General features: G+C 40.3%; 1 protein-coding gene across 2 annotated transcripts; it reads right to left on the minus strand.

Annotated features, from left to right (window-relative positions):
• Positions 1–2,005: 2,005 nt before the first annotated feature.
• SFRP4 (secreted frizzled related protein 4) lies at positions 2,006–17,710 on the minus strand. Of its 2 annotated transcripts, XM_050937784.1 has the most exons (7): positions 17,329–17,710; positions 16,052–17,050; positions 15,078–15,158; positions 14,918–14,983; positions 10,134–10,332; positions 7,070–7,133; positions 2,006–4,685 (listed from the first exon to the last, which is right to left on the minus strand). In XM_050937784.1, exons 2-7 carry the CDS (start codon positions 16,491–16,493, stop codon positions 4,500–4,502), a joined length of 1,038 nt encoding a protein of 345 aa, XP_050793741.1. In that variant the 5' UTR covers positions 16,494–17,050; positions 17,329–17,710; the 3' UTR covers positions 2,006–4,499. The 2 variants fall into 2 exon arrangements, with proteins under 2 accessions (XP_050793741.1, XP_050793740.1); XM_050937783.1 differs by having other exon boundaries at positions 16,052–17,710.
• Between the last annotated feature and the right edge of the window lie 1,123 nt (positions 17,711–18,833).

Consider the following 18,833-nt stretch of genomic DNA (forward strand, 5'->3'; position numbering starts at 1 on the left):
AAGGATTATACCCAATTGATACCCATTTTAGGGGTATGGGCAAGGTGGTGCTATAACTTTACTGGAAGAAAAGCTACACAAGGAGATGAGTCTAGCAATGCACACCAAATAGTCTTGTCAGGGCTTCCTTGTGAAACTAGAAATAATAAAAAAAGGTTCTATCTCAATTACATTTAAAACTCCCTAGTTTGACTGGGAGAATTGTAAGTTTCCCTGTCCTCAACTCCCAATTTACTACCCCCATGCCCTCAAAAAAAAGACCCTATAGTAGTCAGGCAACCATTGCAACAAAAGATAGCTTGGGTCATTCAGTTTGGCCTGCTACCTTCTCAGAGTCAGAGTTTAGAGCCATAAGGGACCACACGGTCATCTAGTCTGATCTTCTGTATATCTCAGGCCACCAAAACCACACAGCACCTGCACACTAAATCCAACAACCACAATTACACCAAAATATTACAGCTAACAGGAGACTAGGTTCGCATGTGCCATAGACAGCAAATAGTAGGGACAAAGGTACCCCCACAATGGCAGATAAATGATTGTTAGGTATACCCAGATAATCCTGACATGTGTCCCTACCCATGCACTGCAGAGGAAGGTGAAAACCCTCCAAGGTCACTGCCAATATGACTAGAGAAAAAAGTCTTTCCTAACCCCACATATGGTGATCAGTTAGACCTTGAGCATGGGAGCAAGAAACAGCAAGCCAAGCAGCAGAGTGGGAGAATGCTCAGTACCCCTTAGTGTCCTGGCCCTCCCCATCCAATGTCCCATCTCCAGCCATGGCCATTCCCAGTGCTTTATAGGAAGGAGATTAAGGGCTTCTCTTCACTACGGGGAGATCAATGCAGCGGGGGCAATTTAGCGGGTCTAATGATGACCCCCCCCAGTCAACCCCCATACTGCAGCACTCTGAGAAGAGTAAGGTAAGTTGACCGAAGAGCATCTCCTGTCGATGCAGCGCAATGAAGACACCGTGATAAGTCAACCTAAGTTACATTAACTCCAGCTACATTATTCACGTAGCCTGAGTAGAGTTATTTAGGTCAATTTACCCCAGTAGTGAAGACAAGCCCTAAAAATAACATCCAGAATACATTAAGAGGGGGGGGGGGGAAATCCTTTCCTGACCTCTTGGCCAGCTGAAAACTTAAACATAAGCTTTTAGGAACGTAAGACATACATTGGAAGTGAGCCCCCGAGTAGCTCTGCCCCCTACCATCACAAACAAATGCAAAATACAATCACACCCATAATTTTGTCCAGTTCTGTCTTAAAATTAATTAAGTTGTTTGCCCCCACAACTGCTATTGGACCCAGCACTAAAAAAGACAGAGAGGATGACTTCTGTCCATCAACATATAGATTATGAGTCCTGCACATTCTCATTGTGCCACTCTACCTTGTTGTTCCAATAATTGTGCATATATCTTAGTGACTGGGAGTCAGGAACCCCTTAGTTCTAACCCTGGTTGTGACAATGAGTTGCTGTGGCCTTGGATATGTGACTTCTAATCAAATTTTCAAACTCGAGTAGCTAAAGACAGGTGTCTAAATCCATATTTTAGCAACAAAATCAGCATGTTAAATGTTAAAATGTCAAATGTTAAAATATTCACTGAGAAGCCTCACAGGGGCATTGTGTGGATTTATTAGCTAATATTTGTAAGGTAGTTTGTAAAGGTAAAGACTTATATTAGTACTACATATGTATATAGTATTATTATTATAATATAATGGTATCATAAAAATTAGAGATGGAAAATAGAACATTAGCTCGTCCAGTCCATCTCCCTTGTGTAGATGGAGTTGCTCCTTATACAGTATAGCCCCATGCTATCTGCAGTACTGCCCTTCATTCCCAAGCGTTTTTAACCATAGGTATTTCCAATTGTAAGGACTAGGAAAGGGAAAATGCAGTCAGCATAAAATGTGCATATAGCATACGTTAGGGAACATGTAAAAGCAAACATATAAATCACTAGTATTGGTGCATTAACATTTATTCCCGTACAGTGGAATGCTGAATGATCTTATAATATGAAGGAATGGTGAAAATTCTATGTAGCAAACAATTTTTACACTTTTTCTTTAATATCAAAAAAGCTATGGATAAAAGTTTGATTTTAACAGACGTAAAATAATATGTAATTCTGCTATAATTTCTAAATAGCAGTGTTTTAGACAACAAACACTTATGATCACAATATTGTATGCTCACAGCAAAGCTTGTTAAAATGAAGCATCACAGCTACAGTATTTGCTGGTTTAACAATGCAATGTTAAGAATATTGATCCTTTTTTAATAATTACACTTACATGTATTCACCAGCTTTCTTTTAGGGGTTAATTTGAGATTGATATGAAAACAAAGCATTAGAACTTCCACAATGCATACTATTTTAGAAGCTTTTTAAAAATATTGAATTTTTTGCTTATGCTTGTTTAGGTCAATATTTTCAAACTTGGGTGTCTAATTTAGGCACCTCAAGTGAAATTCTGGCTCCACTGAAGCCAATGGGAGTTTTACGATTTACTTCAATGGAAAGAGGATTTCATCCATATATTTTATTTAGGCACCTAACTATGTGGCCTGAATTTCAGAGAAGCTGATCATCCCCAATTCCGCTGTAATCAATGGGAACTATGGGTGCTCAGCACTTCTAAAAATTAGGTCACTTGGGTGCCTAAACATAGATCTAGGACCCAATTCTGCAAGGTTGAATTCTTGCATCTGCACCAAGACAATGGCTGGAGTTGCCTAGCTTAGGAGGCCCACATTTGGACATTTTGGCTGGATCTTTTTGTCACTGTGTTCTTCTAGTTGTGTAAGTACACAGAGCACACATCTATTGCCACTCGGGTCTCGCAGCTAGAAATTGCACACATGAAAAGTTCATTAGCTTGCACGCCAGCGAGCGAGGTGATTGTGCTGCACAGGTACGAGCATGGCTAAGGAAAGTAATATTTTTGCAGGGTGCTATTTGGATTTATTTGTGCATCTTTTGTTGCTTGTACTAGAACATTTTGTTACCAAGTCAGGGTGACAAATTATGCCCTCAGATAAAATGCATGCAACCTTCATTAGGACTCCTACAATAACTTAGATCAGCATACTAATGCGTTGACACGATAAATTGGGAGACGTGTAAAGGATTTTTTTTAAACTTGGGTTTGTGTCTTTTTTCCCCTTCCTTCTTATTTAAGTTGAGTAAAGAGGGCAGGAAAGCTTGTCTGCTTGCTTGTTTTTAAGAATGGTATTTTGCCCCTTTAAAAAATAGAAAATATCAGGGGTGTTAAGTCTAGTATTTTTTGGTTTTGCTGGAAGATTCTTGGGGGTTCTTTGAGACATTTGTTGTGAACTCTAACACCTTAATTAAAGCTCAGGGGCACTGAAACTTTTAACAGCCAAATGTTCATTATGCAACTGCATTAAATAGGTGTTAGCAAAAAGCAGAGTGCCTTCGTAGCAATGGCTTGAGCCAGGCAGAGTGCAGTTGGAGCAGTGTAAACTGAACCCCAGAGTTGTGCCAATGTACCTCAAATTTAAGTTCTCACCTTTGCAATTTTAAGCCCTGACCCAGCAAAGCATTTAAGCACATGCTTATCCTTAACCACATGAGTAGCTGCATCAGCGTTGTCCTGCTCCTTGTTCAATACAACTTGTTGAACTTGTTGAACAGTGCCTTCCAGTTGTGCCAAACTGTGTGGAAGTTGAGGAGTTTATGAACAGGGAGTAGCAATCTCATTTCCTTGTGTGATCTAAGCAAAATTTAAAATCAGGTCTCGAGTGGTAAAATGGCTAATAGCCCACTTTACTCCTGAGATAAAATATTCAAGAGAGGGACTAGTGTAACATCTGCACTACAGAGTAACTGAAGGGCATGTTTACAGTAACAGAAGAATATGTTTTCCCTCCAGTTGTTTTAAATCACTTTTCATAACAAAGCCATATTTCAGCAAATGGCAAACCTGTAAATGTTACTGTTATGCACTCTATAGTTTTGTTTCACTTTAATTTGTTCCTTTTAGAAACATTGATTTTTTTCATCTAAATGTTTAAATATATTTAAAGTTATAACAACAGAAGCCAGCCTGAAGTACAATAAAAAATTAAATGTTTCCTTTTGATGTGTTTTTGCTACACAAACACACACAGTTCAAACACTAATAATGTAAGCATATTTATGGCACACACATAAAAAAATTGGATAATGTATATCCCGATGCTTATTGGTAAACTATGCGTTTGACTGCTCTGAATATGATAAGCACCATCAATCAGCTTTCATATGCCTACCACACATCAGTGCAAACCTACAATCTATGATTTGCAGTGGTCTGAAATAAAAAGCAAACATTTAAAAGTAAAGTGCTACAAAAAATGTCTATGCAGAATACCGCAGTTGATGAATTCTGGAGTAATACACATGCCACTCAAGCCAGCTTGTGACCCTCATCATGCAAGAAAGTCTTTCCTTAGGGAAATTCAGAACTCATACTTTTTTGGGGGTTGCTTGTTTTTGGTCATTTCTTATTTTAGTGGTCTTTTTGGGGGTCCCCAGCACTGGGCTGGTGTTCTTAGTGTTCAGTTTTGGTGCACCACTCCGACCAGTGCGTCCAACGTTTTGATTTTTTTCGTGGGCTGTTCGCACCTTTTCTTGCAGTCTCTGTTCCCACCTCTAGGGAAATAATGTCAAAACAAAACACTTAGAAAAAGATGTTACCACACTCTGAGTTAATTAATAAAAGCTAACATAAACTGTGAACTCTAGTGCAGCTCTCAGTAGTTTAATATTTTACTCAACTTACTGTCAATATGTCACCAATGTCTACAATAACAGCCTGGTCCTGTATTCTTTGTGCAGTCAAAATTCCCATTGATTCAGTGATATTGTCAATGAAACTGGTGCAATAGATAGCGGCATACTATGGCCCTTACCCTGCAAAGGGATCTACAAATGCAAAACCTAACAACTTGTTGGGACTTCAGTGAAGTCAGTGGGCATAAGGGTCTGTATGTGCGCACACCTTTGCAGGACCACTACTAAATGACTTACAGAACATGCCTACTTGGCCTATTGTTCCGGCTAAGTGGAGGGCAGCCTATCTTTTAAAAGAATATATATATATATATACACACACACACACACACATATGATATATGTAAACATAGCACCATATAAGAAAGCTGTATTTAATTTATGGATTATTTTTTCACTAGACTAGAAATAACAGGGCTGATGTTAGGAATAAACCAGCTAGATGACCACCTAAGCCACTGAATTTTTAGGGGTACAATGTGACACCTGTGAAGGACAATGTGTGTGCAGTTTTGCCTAGGGTGACAAAATATATGTGAATTGTTGCAGAGTGACAGAGAGTCTTGTGTTATTCAACAACAACCGCATACAGCCCATTAAACAACATCAAAAATATCAGTTGGTATTTGGGGTTATATTTAAAAGCAACAAGTTTAAATGGTGATTATTTCCTGTATTCTGGACAAAACCATACTAATCTCTGAACAAAATACAGTGAATAAGCATCACAACTTGTAAGATATCCATGAAACATTTAGTGGTCTATAAATTATTGTTTAAGCAGGTTTTGAGATGTCTAATTATGTATTCAGACATGACTAAGGTGCTATCTGAAGGCCATTAAATCATACCATGGGCCAGAGAGGAGGCATGAGGTTAAAGGCTAAGTGTTTTCAGATGCCCCAGTCATATGTTAATAAATCCATAAATCACAGCCTGTGCTGCCTTATTGCTATTATAATCTAGTTTTACTTTTTTTTCCCATTTCTTTTTCTTTAAAACTCTTTTTTAAAGTGTGTTTCCCCATTTCATAGGTAGTTTATAGTCAAAGGACTGGAGAACAAGAAGAATAAAATGTAGCAGACACACAGCTGCAGCAAAGAGTTGATTCATAACTTAAAAGCTTCTTTAGTTAAAAATGAGCCTTCTTTCTCTCTTCCCTGGCATTCTCCAGCCAGCCAGTAATTAAAAGCAAAAAAATATGTATGATCTCAGCCCATTATTTAATTCTTTGCAAACTTTTTTCAGAACTAAGAGGCAAATCTGCCTCCAATTCCTAATGGGCTCAGGCTCCATGCTGAGCACAGCTGAATCAGAACTCCATAACATAGTGGACAGTATTTGGTCCTGCCATGAGGGCAGAGGACTGGACTCAATGACCTCTGGAGGTCCCTTCCACTCCTAGAATCTTTGAATCTATGAACACCCTATCCATGGTGGATCTCTGCACTGGGACTTACAGGAAGATGGGGGGGGGGCGGGGGGCTGGTGGTCAGTGACCTTGTAAAGTCAGGGAGAAGTGTGCTATGTCTACTCTTCCTCCCCATGCTGAAGGAGGTGTATTGTAGCTGCACAGGCATCCAGGCCAATTAAGGTCCAGTCTGCAGCCCATTGAAATAATGGGGCAACTCCCAGTAAGTTCAGTAGACTTTGGGTAGGGACCTTAGTGCGTAGGATTCGATACCTCAGTCCTGCAATGTTTCTAAATGGATCAACGCCTGTTTACATTAGTTTTATTTAATGCAACAGGATTTGGCCTTACTCTCATATTCACTTTGTAATGAGCACTGTATGCTTAACAATCACAGGTTATCATTTATAGGTTAATGCACTAGCAACTGTATGAAAATAATTCACAAGTTCATTGTTGTAACAAGGCAGTGTTTAAGAAAAGAACACTAACATAGAACATATATATATTCAAAATATTTTAGATTTTTATTAAATGTTTATAGATATTTGTTATAAAAATTGTTTTCATCTAAGAAAATTAGAAACATATAAATGTCTCATCATTAGAGACCCTCTCCAAAATTTAAGGCCAAAATATTCAAATTTACATACTTAAATCTACATTTGTTCATCTAAATAGAAGTCCTGCTAAACACCTTCACTGAAGACAGTAGCAGCTGCCACTGCTCAATATCTCTGAAATTCAGGTCATTTATTTAGGTGATCAAATAGATTTTGATGGTTGACTTTTTATTAGGAATGTAAGAATTACTTTCATTGGTTAAACTTACCTTATATCTTTTATCTAACTGATCCTTCCATTTTTCAACTAAACATCCATCAAGAAGCATCAACCTAAAATTTTTAAAAGATTAAAATGTGAGCTATAGCTAGTTTCCTATATGCCAGGTAACTAAAAGATATGATCCCTGATTTTATATGCTTAGTTATCATTCCAGTTGATTTACCCTAGACAAGAAATGTTTCCCAAAGGGAACCAGTCAGGTCAAAATGACCCCAAATTTAAGTTTTCTACAAATAAACTTTTACAAAACCTAAGACCAACAGAAATGTTTCCATATATTCATTTTTAAATTCTTATGAAAACATTGTTTTAAAAATATCAACACTTCCCTGATATGTTTGCTACCCATAAAACATAGGCTTTGTGCTGGTGCCTATGAAACACTTCAGGATCTGTGTCCTTACCTGCAATAGTGCTGTAGGTGAAAGATACCCCTGCTTCACCAGGTATAAAGAAGAACAATGGGTTGGGTAGCATGTTCCATGACACGCCATTTAATTAAACTCTCTCTCTAACTATATCAGTATGGTGAAGGACATCACAAGGCCCAATCATCTTAGTTTCTCACTGGGACATTTGCTGGGCAGAAACTGAATGCCTCCATACCCCCACTGCCAGACAGAGAGGGTCTCTATACTGGTCCAATACCAGCCATGGTGCAGCCGATGGCCATGGTGGGTTGGGCTAGAGGAAAGGCAGTCAGATCTGAACTTAAGTGGCTTCAGTGGCCCTATCACACAGTGACATAGCGGGGCTTCTGCTGTAACTCCAGCTGGGAAATGTCACCAGGAGAAAGAGTACATATGATTATACACTGTGGTATAAAGATTTGATTGGCACTTATTTATGACAATTCTATTATTCATGAGAAATGTAATCCTCTGAAGCAGCTGGCAGAGGCCACTATCAGACACAGAATAGTAGTTTAGATGGCCCACTGGCTTGATCTAGTAGGACAATGTTAATACTCCCATGTACCTAACCACAAATGAGTCATGCAGGTATAATCATTTTATAAACACACTGTCCAATCTTACATTTTGTTTGTCTTGCATAACTGCATGTCACGCTGAAGCCTAGAATGTCTGTTGAGTCAGTGTGAGGTAATGGAAACAGCTACAAGCACAGCTGACAGCTCTTTTTTGGAACATCTCCAGTAGGGCTTAAATTCTTATAAAGTATTTCCAGGAGCCTCCCCACCCCAGCTCAACATGCAATAAACACCCCAGGGGGGTTGAAAACATTTACCAGCATTCTGCTCCAGATAGCTCCAACTGAATTTAAGCCCTGATCTCCAGGTTCAATCATCACTGGGATTTGCTGTCTGTTACCATTCAGTTTTTAAGCTCTCAGCCATGTTGACTTTATGAATTACACCCATGCAGTGTACAGCCATAGTAAGGCATGTATTTATGCCATGCTAAGAATCCTACAGTATTGTGATATCAGAGATAACTCAATCAATCACCAGCCACTAATTTGCATGCAAGAATTTCATTGGTTATATGAGGGAGACTACATAGATGGTGGACTACTTGACCCAAATGCCACACCCACGCAACAGCACAGGCTTTCAGCTACTAGTATTTGCATTTTTTTTCCTGTAAAGCAGGCTGGCCATATTACAAGAGTGCTATAGTACAGGACTCAAAATGAGAAAAATAAAATTGTAACTACAGAATGTTGAAAGCCTCTAACAAAAGCTTAAAATAATTTAATCCAGAAATCATAATGTCACAGTTTTAAGGTCTGACATCTCACAAACTAGAAACGTGTTGTTGTCTCACTGGGAGACTGGGATTCCCAAACCTCCATGCTATAAAGCACACATTTCAGACCCTCATTGATTCATGAGATATCGGACCTTAAATCTATTGACTAGTTGAGGCACTGCAATCCTGCAATAATTTTCCATGCTTTGAAGATATTAATTAAGATGCATGCATTAATCAGCTGAAGAAAGCAAAACACTGATATAAATATGCCTGATTCCATATGACATTTAACAGCCAATCGGGGATCTGCACTACCTAATATAGGGCCTGAGTCCGCACTGTCTTGCACCCCAGGTAGTCATGTACACAGTGCAAAGTGAGTATGAAATGGTACCATGCGGAGTTGATAGCATTTTATACCCACTTTGCACAGATGTAAATGACTACACAGATAGCAACACAGTGGAGAATCTGGCCAGTATTATAGACCACTCCTTCCATCCTCTAGTATTGATTATAGAAAAAATAGTAGCATAAAACTGAAGGAGAAATCATTATAAATGAAACCACAATGTGATATTTCCTTCAGTGCTGATGTCACTTTGGCTCAAAACTAGTTATTGGGTGCAATCCTAGTCCCATTGAAATCAATAGGTGTTTGCCATCAACTTCAATGGAGACAGGATTTTACCAGTTGTGACTTCTGACATTTTAAAAAGCCACTGTAACTCAAAACCTTCTGTTACATACAACTGAGTTCAACAGGAAACATATAACAGTTTTTTCAAATCCATTTTAGCAGAGCATATGAAAATAAAAACCTGAGTGACCTTTCCAAATCATTCACAACATATTTGGTGATTAGCTTGGTTTTCCACAGTAATAAAAAAGCAGATAGTGATCTTTCACTGTTTTTCTCTAACTAGTTCCTGACGGGCAGTTTGGGGTGATTAGCCCAGTGGGGCAATAACTTCAGATAAAGTTGTGGTGGCTGCATTTTACCATGCTACATGTCTGAGTCTCATTTCCATGTACACATCAAAGTTTGTAAGTATGGGTTGTAGGTCGGAGTTCAGGTTGCTTATGAAATGTGCAAGTGAATTTTGAAATGTTAATGTTGCTACCTGAAGCCATGGACTTGTAAAAGTAATAGAATATTTATATATATTCCCCTGAACTGTATATGGGATACTAATCGGGGGAATTAAACTCGGCACTAGGTTCACATTTGCTTCTGAACAGAGAAAATGGCCTTTACTTTCTTGCTTGATTGCTTGCATGCTTTCTATTAAACTTGACTACAGTAAATTTCTGCACTGCATTGTAATTTCTTACCTTGAATGCCATTCATAACACATAATGAGAACATCTTGATTTGGGAGAAGATGTGGACACTGGCAGGATGAATTAGTAAGAAGAGGCACTTGAGACCGAGGAATGGGTATTGAAGATTTAAGTATCTCTTTCACGTCAACCACTGTAGTTATTTCATTGCAGCTACCTCTCTCTACACCCTTTACTTTAGCATGAATAACTGCAAGTAGGAAAATATATATGCAAGGACAATTATAATATAAATTAATAAGAACTATTCATATGAATAAAAGTTTTTTCAGTCCCTACATGTTATTTATGATTAGCTAAAAATATTTGTCAAAGATTTACCATGAAATCCACACTGTTTTAAATAATAAACCATTTAAATTACTGATGTCTAGACATAATCTAGACACTGAATGCATTTTCCAGGTATAAATTAACTATGTCAAACACACTGTGAAAAAACTATGATTTTAAACGAAAAGCTGAAAAATTAATAGGCTAAGGTTTTCACAATGTATATAGTTTATACTGTCTTCCTTCAAATAAAAGTCTTTGAGAAACTGTTTTAAAAGTGGTATCTCAACTGTGGATTTTACACAGAATAGAGATCCAGATACAATATCCATTGACTCTTGTTACTTAACTATATAAAGGAGAAATTAAGATTCTTTTTGAGCTCTGGAGTGCTAAACATCCTGAAGAAAACTATACACCTATGTGGATTTAAAAAAGGGTCACTCATTACTCTCAAAGGACACACCTGATCAGCGGCACATCCTGTACCTGAGCTGTGTCTACAATTTCTTTTTTAACATTTTTAATTCCATCTTCAATAAACAATATTAGTAACTAGCAAATTCTAGAACTATATCAAGGTTTCAGATAAAGGAGGAATAATATCTACTGAGAACAGTAGCTATAACACAATCTGTGCTATCTGTGTTAACAGTAACTATATCAAAATCTGTAGTACCCACATAGTGTTTTAGGAATATTGGTGACATTTTCAAAAGCATTTAAGTGACTTAACAGTCTATGTCCCATTTTCAAAAGTTACTGAAACATGATGGGATTTGGGGTCCTATGTAATTTAGATGCTTTTGAAAATGTCGACCCATAATCTTTACATGAATTTTTAGTTGGAAATTTGCTTTATAATTAAAAAGGTGAAGACTTCATGTAGACTTACTATAAAACATGATTGTTGTTGGGAACTGTTTACAAAATAAGCTATAATATCATAGCTAAACCCAGATAACCATAAGTGATTCTTTTATATTTACAACTAAACAGTACTCCCAATCAAGTGGAAGAATGAGTTCGTTTTGGTGCTTAATTTCTGCCAAGACTTGCCAATGCTGAGTCCCAACCCCTCTAGTTTTAGCAGTTCACAGCCAGGGCTGGCTCTAGGTTTTTTGCCGCCCCAAGTAAAAAAAATGTTGGCTGTCCCTCATCGCAGCCCTGAGCTTCCCCCCCCCTGCATCCTTCTGCTGCCGCAGCCCTGGGCTTTCCCCCCGTGCTGCCCCAGCACTGGGCTTCTCCCTTTCCTCCCCACCAGTGCCCTTCCCCCACCCCCCTGCCGCCCCAATCCTGGGCTCCCCCCTCACCTGCACCCTCCTTTCACCGCAGCCCTGGGTCACTGGTAACTGACTCCCAGGGCGGGTCATTCAGCAGGAATTTTGGATGTGCACAAAACACAGAGAGGTTTGGTTCCCATATGGTTACAGAACTGCAGTAAAGTTGAACAATTTTCAGCTTGTGTGACTAGAGGATATCTAGATGCAAATTATAAGACTGTCCTCCAAAAATGAGGAAAAGTTGAGGTTCCTTTATTATTCTTTTGTTCCACTCTTTCTTTCTATGGGGAATTTGCCAATGCAATATTGCTGTCTTCTTTTTAAACAAACAAACAAACAAAAAGGCAATGGCTGTTGAAAATAGCAATTCCAGTCCTAATAACCACTGGGAAGCATTTCTTGCTCAATTTTATCCTACTTTTTCTACAGCAAGTTACAGTGGATCAGCATATTTGATTTGCGAGAAATGAAGTAACAGCTGCCCAAACTGAGCTTGAGCACTCCTGAATTTTGAGGTGTTCAAATCTGGAAGGCAGGTGCCGGGGGGGAGGCTGTGGTTCCACGGGGGAGCACGGCAGCATGTATGCAGCAGAGTGTCTGGCGCTGCACAGAGCCAGACATGCTGGTCTGAGTGGCACGGTAAGGGGGCTGGGGGGTTGGAGAAGGGGTAGGGGATTCCGGGGGGGCAGTCAAGGGACAGGGAGCAGAGGAGGTTGGATGGGGCGGAGGTTCGGGGGGGCAGTCAGGGGCAGGGAGAAGGGGGGTTAGATGGGTCAGGGGTTCAGGGGGGCAGTCAGGGGACAGGCAGAGGTTGGATAGGCATGGGAGTCCCAGGGGTTTGTCAGGGAACAGGTATGGGGTGGAGTCCTAGGGGGGAAGTTGGGGGGGTCTCAGGAGGGGGCAGTTGGGGACAAGAAGAAGGGAGGCTTAGATAGGGGGTGGCGTCCCAAGGGGCAGTTAGTGGCATGCCCCAGGAGGGGGCAATCAGGGGACAAGGACCAGCGGTGCTTAGATAGGGGATGGGGTTCTGGGAGGCAGTTAGGGGCAGGGGTCCCAGGAGGGGGTGATCAGGGGACAAGGAGTGAGGGGAAAGGTTGGATGGGTTGGGGTTTCTGTGGGGGGCAGTTGGAGAGAGTGGATGGTGGCAGGGTGGGGCTTCCCTCCCTGTGGAGCGTCCTGTTTTTTTAATGTTAAAATATGGTATCCCTACCATTAACAGTGCAACTCTCCACTCACAGCATGCTGCCGCATGAGGTCCCCCGCCTTCCTTTCCAGTTGGTAGTGGCCAAGGGAATGTTGGGAAATGTAGTTCTTTCCCTGCTCCAAGGCTGGCTCTATAGGTAAGGAGCTAACCAAGGAACTACAGCTCCCAGAGCCCCCTGTTGGTTCTCAGCTTGCAGGCTGGATCCCTGCTGGCTGCCACCCCTGCAAATGGGCTGCCTCAAGCAGGTGTTTGGTTTGCTGGTGCCTAGAGCCATCCCTGTTCACAGCCCTGGCATCTCTGGGTTTGCTGCATCAGTTATGAATTTAAAAATAGTGCTTGAACCTCTTTCATTACAAATTACTGGTTAACTGTATATATTATTTAAAGGGAATTTCTAGCAAAACTGGATTTGTACTTCAACTTTTCTCCCATATTATCTCCTCATCCCACTGCAAATGGTAACTCTCCTATTGATTTCACTGAGGGCAGAATAAGGCCCTGCATTGCAAAGCTAAAATCTTGAATACAAACTAGGCCAATTGAATGCAGTGTTTTCAGCTCTTTTAATTGTAGGACCAGTACTGGCAGTCTTTCTTCATGCAACACTCCTGTTGAAGACAATGGAAACAGGATTGGGCCAAAAATTATTTTAAAAATTCTATTTCAGTTCAGAATACAGACATTTTACATTACCATATATATTTATATACAGTCATAGAGTATAGATGTATGTGTATATTACACAATGCAGAATCTCAGTGTTCCACCAAATGGTAGTGTGTGTTGTAGAGCGATAGATTCGGAAATTAGATATTAGAAAATATTAATGTTTCATAAGTGCATCAAAATGCAACAACTTAAAACAAATGTATTTACAGTTTGTAAGGTTAATGTCACAACTGTTTTGCTAATATCAAACTGAATTTGAATTAAACAATTATTTAACAAAGACTTAAGCATGTACCCATTTTTATTTTAATTTGATATTAAATATAAGTTTTTAAACTGCCTATTGTGTGATATCCATAGTTTAAAATAAGTGAATTAAAATAATATCCCTCCCAGAAACAGTCGCTGTAAACTTGCAGTAGACCATAATATTACATATTAAATTAATAGCTCACTTTGCATTCACTGTTAATCATACGGACTTGTTATTGAAAGAAAAACTAAATTATAAATAAATATTTTGAGTTCCTTTGGTCAGAAATCCTTTTTGTGGCTGGGCACTTGTATTGTCAAAATGCCATACAATTATAATAAAACCCATAGGCCAGATCTCAGCTGGTGTAAGTTGTCACAACTCCATGGACTTCAATAGAGCTATGAAAATTTACATAAGTTAAGGATCTGGCAATTGTACTCTAATGGCTAATATGCAAAATATAGTAAATATTCTATGACTTAATTTGTGACTAAATAAAACAAAAAAGTTGCTTTTCAACCTTTTCACGTCTCTCCAATTTCATTGTTTTCACACGAACTCATTTCGAGTGAGAACAGCACAATAGTGCTTACTTGATCAATCCAGATTCCAAATTATTCCAACTGAAATAGCAAAATAAAAATTGCAATTCATAGGATCTCCAGCTATTTTGTTACTTGCCACTAGACTGAGTTGCATTAAACAATGTCAGGAAAATTTAGAAACGGCTCACATGGCCCTCTCCATTTTTGCTAAACAATCTGTCCCACTACGTTTTGTTAGACCGGTCTGTATTCTAAAAACACTACAACACTTTAGCGATTTTAATTACCACGTAAGCTCCAAATATTTGTTTCTTGTTGTTTTTCGGGAGCAACATCTTCAAAGTGCCAGATAAAAGTGCTTCTTTATGATTCATTTATTGATTTAATCTTAAAACCTACGATGCGGTTTGCCATGGATTACAAGTCGAGGAGCTATAATAATTTGATAATATCAAAAGAACCAGGGGAAGGGAACTGGAAGATAGTGCGATTCTAGGGAAATTTTGCCAAGAGTTGAAATGAAATTATTTCACTGGTTGACTTACTGTAGCTGTAGTTTTTGGTCAGGTATGTTGTTAGGGTAGGCTTTATCTTCCGGCACTTGCATCGAGCTTCCAAAAAAAATCATAAGAAAAAATTACAAATTAATGTCAATTACGGAATTATTTTCAAGAGAAATAAAGGGGGACCCTTACGAAGACGCACCTTGGTTTACATTCTTGCAGTTAGACTCTTGAGGTTTTTCTTGGACCATTACGTCTTGAGTGAAATCCGTCCACTTCACATCTATTTAAAAACATACACAGTAAGATTTGCACAGAATTTGGTTTCTGCTACCGAAAATAAATGAACACAAGATAAACGAAAATAATCATCTCTGATATTTTCGGAATCACTTCACTAGCACACACATCTTGGGGAACATTTAAAATAGTTAATCTGTCCCAAAAAAATTGATTCACTATATTTTCGAAAATATGTCTGCATCAGGTTTTATACTTTTTTTAAAAACAGCACTGTAAATTGTTTTAACGAAGGGAATAAAATCTTGCAATATATCATTGTGTGACTGCTAGTTCGCTTCGTGGACAAAAGCCTGGTGTGTAGTTTTGTGTATTGCACTGCCAATTTGACATTTAAATTTGAAAGGCGTACTTAAACATCGCTATTCAGTGTTCACTTATGCCTAACTCTGAATAATCTCTCGTTTTGACTAGCAAAACCAGTGAGACTTGGAGAGGATATTGGAGTCCTTCTGCCCAGATTGGCTTTTCAGTGTTCTCAGAAAAGCTGCCTTCCCACAGGAAATTCAATCTCTTCTTGTTTGGGTTGGTTTGTTTGTTGTTGAGAAGTCTTTTTTCTTTTCTTTTTTTTTTAAAGAGACAAATATTTAAACTACCCGAGAGACTAGTTGCAGTCCTCGCCAAAACCTGTCCCTCTGTGTTATATTTGAGAGAGAGATTGCCCTACACTGTGCTGGAGCTTCCGGAGCTCTGTGCTTTTGGGACCCGCTTAACTAAAGCTTTCTGCTTTCCAAAGACTTGGTGAAGAGGGGCACAAATCTGAATTCAAAATTGCCATCTTATAATCAAGGTTCTCTACCCCATGAGCCCAGCCTTAGTGTACCACCACTCTCCCCCCCCCCACACACACACACACGCCCCCTGGTCCCTCCTCACCTTCAGGGACATCGGTGACTATGGCTTCAGGAGATATGCAGACCCCTCGGTCGTACACAGGCAGGTCATCGCAAGCCAGGCTTTCGGGCCAGCTGTGGTTATACCTCTTCATGATGGGCTCGCATCCATCCCGGGCTCTTTGGCACACCGATTTGCAGGGCTTGATGGGGTCGTGGAGGAACTCTAAGGTGCAGATAGGGGCATACATGGCGCACAGGAAGAAGCTGAGCACCTGGCTACAGCTGATGTCCACCAGCTCCTGATACTGCTCGATGGCCAGGATGGCATTCTCCTGAGTACTGTGGTGCAGGTGATTGGGCATCCTGGTGATGTTCCAGGGCATGGTCTTGCACATGGGGATGCGCACAGCCTCGCAGGGAGCACCATGCACCCCCATGCTGACCCTGAGCCACAGGAAGAATGCTGCCAAGGTTGCTAGCATTTTCCCAGCCTTTAGCGGCGGGACTAACGTTTGGCACTCCGGAGATTCTCTGCTTCCTCTCACGACGTCTCACTCTCACAGGCTGATCTTGTCGCTGATTCAGCTTTCAGTGGAAAGAGCTAAAGAGATGCTGGTCTATCCCCGTTCCCTAGCACCTTGGCACATAAAATCCACTGGCAAAGATGAACTTCTAGATTTCCTTGTGTCTCCGTGCTAAAAAGACACAGAGCTTCTCTCTTGTTCCAAAGTTCAAGCTATCTGAGACTTACAGACAGCCATGGAAATTGTAGGGCCATATTTATACCAGTGCCACAAGTGACGTGGGGGTTGATCTTTCTTCTTGGCAGCATCATTCACTTGGTGTGTCTGTGTGTGTGTGTGTTTTTCTTTTCAGACAGGGTGACATCACCTCCACTCGGTTTAATCCCAGGGCGACATCACTAAATTTCTCATTGCGTCTCAAGATAAATTTCAACAAGCCATTCAGTGTTGATCTGTGCAACAAATTCTTTCAAGACGAGAGAGAGAAAAAAGCGCTTCCCTCATCTATCTCGGGTCTGTAAATTCAGTAGCAGAATTAAGAGAGAGGGAGGGGAAATTAAATAGGAGCAAGGACGATACTTTTTAAAGCAGCACTGAACTTTACGCCCTTTTCCTACAATTTCAAAGTGACAAAGCACAGAAACTTTTGCCGCTTTTTAAAAAATGCTGCTATTATTTCTGTCGCCTGTAGGTGATTACGCAGTAACTGCAATGGCTCCAGCAGTAGATACCGCATGTGAAACTTAGACTTCACAGAACAAACAAACATGAAATATACAAACTGGTCAATTACTTTTTCTGGAAACGAACTTGGCTGGAACAGCAGCCGATCCGAGCCTGGAGTGAACCTCAGTGCACAGCTCACAGTCGTGTTGCACCTGCTGTTGCTGCTATGAGAAAGCCCATTAGCTACCCACTTCGCCCTAGTAAAATCTTCACGCACCCCCCGCCCCATAAATCGGATCAGCAAAGGAATCGGTGGGAGGGAAAGATACGATATTATTTAATTTTTTTTTCAAAAGCACTTTGTGTCACAAACCAGCAGCGGACAGTGTTTTAGAAAACAGTGCAGACCGTTCACATTCGAGTTGTTCTGTCTCTTTCATTAGTCTGAACCTAGAGACTTTCATTTGACTAAATTTATACGGTTACATCGGTGTAATTGAGGAGTAACCCCATAGCGTTCACTGGAATTGCTCCGGATTTACAGCTATTTAAAATATTTGAATTTCGTCCTTGATTAATAGGGACCAAATTCTGCCCTCAGTTCAACTCCGATGAGAGCAATGACATATTGCAGCCACTGGCATAGCGGGGAGGTAACTGAGGGCAGACTGTGGTCCTCCTAGGGTAGCAATTTCCCATCCCCTCTCATTAAGATTAGTTTGCAGGGCGCATTTTCAGCTGATGTGCTCTCCTGGTTGTAGTAGCAGCAGCAGCGGCGCCCTGGCCTCTAGTTCCCTGTGTGTGCTTTAGTAACCCATGTTTCCTATCTCAGTCTCCCTCCCTCTTTTCTAGGAAACTGCTCAGGAGACAGCAAACCTAGGTCAAGGGATCTCCAAGGCAAATGGGGGAAGAACGGATATGTTTGGGGGAAAGGGGATGATCGTATTAGTCACTGGACAGCAGGTGCCAGAGAAAGTGAAATATTTTTCCCCAAAAGCAACATTTTAGAGAGGTCTCTCTAGCAGATCCTTCTTTAACCCCCTCCCTCTATGAGCCTCAAACACACAACAAATCGACACGAATACACGGCGATATGATAAAATTGGTCTGCAACGTTCAGTCCTTCAGGCAATAGCTCTGCTTTGAGACTAGTAGGAATTTGGGGGGGCAGGCAACATTGTCCGCTCAAATGTGTGCTTTCACTGCCTTATAGGAACCCTTGACCACAGACACGCACAAAACACAAGCAAATGTGATCAGATCTGCTCACAATCAAATTCCACATCACAGATGCTCTTGTCAAAGACAAACCGAAAACATAGGGCCCAAGTGGGAAGCAAGCAAACAATCGACTTCCCAAACAAGTGGCCATTTTGCTCCTTGCTGAAAAGTGTCTACTTTCCTATCCTGGTTTATATATGGAGCACGAGCATGAACGTATTTTAAAGCACATATTGCCCCCCCTTTTTTGCTGAATAAGAAATATGTGATCATTATAAACTCAGCAATAAAATTAACATATACAGTGTTTGCTTCCCTTTTATCTTAATTAAGCCTTCAAGGAGAAAACTCTCAGGGCTGAAGATAAAGAGGTATATGAAATAGCTATCAATACAGGCTTACTAGCCAGTA

This window comes from Gopherus flavomarginatus, chromosome 2, assembly GCF_025201925.1.
Source record: "Gopherus flavomarginatus isolate rGopFla2 chromosome 2, rGopFla2.mat.asm, whole genome shotgun sequence".
In the NCBI taxonomy this organism is placed as follows: domain Eukaryota; kingdom Metazoa; phylum Chordata; order Testudines; family Testudinidae; genus Gopherus; species Gopherus flavomarginatus.

Coding starts and splice junctions, on each gene's coding strand:
- SFRP4 (XM_050937784.1), bottom strand. CDS start 16,493: ATGCTAGCAACCTTGGCAGCATTCTTCCTGTGGCTCAGGGTCAGCATG. Junction 15,159..16,051: donor AGTCACCGATGTCCCTGAAG/GTGAGGAGGGAC, acceptor GTTTTTAAATAG/ATGTGAAGTGGACGGATTTC. Junction 10,333..14,917: donor GACCAAAAACTACAGCTACA/GTAAGTCAACCA, acceptor TCCTACTTGCAG/TTATTCATGCTAAAGTAAAG.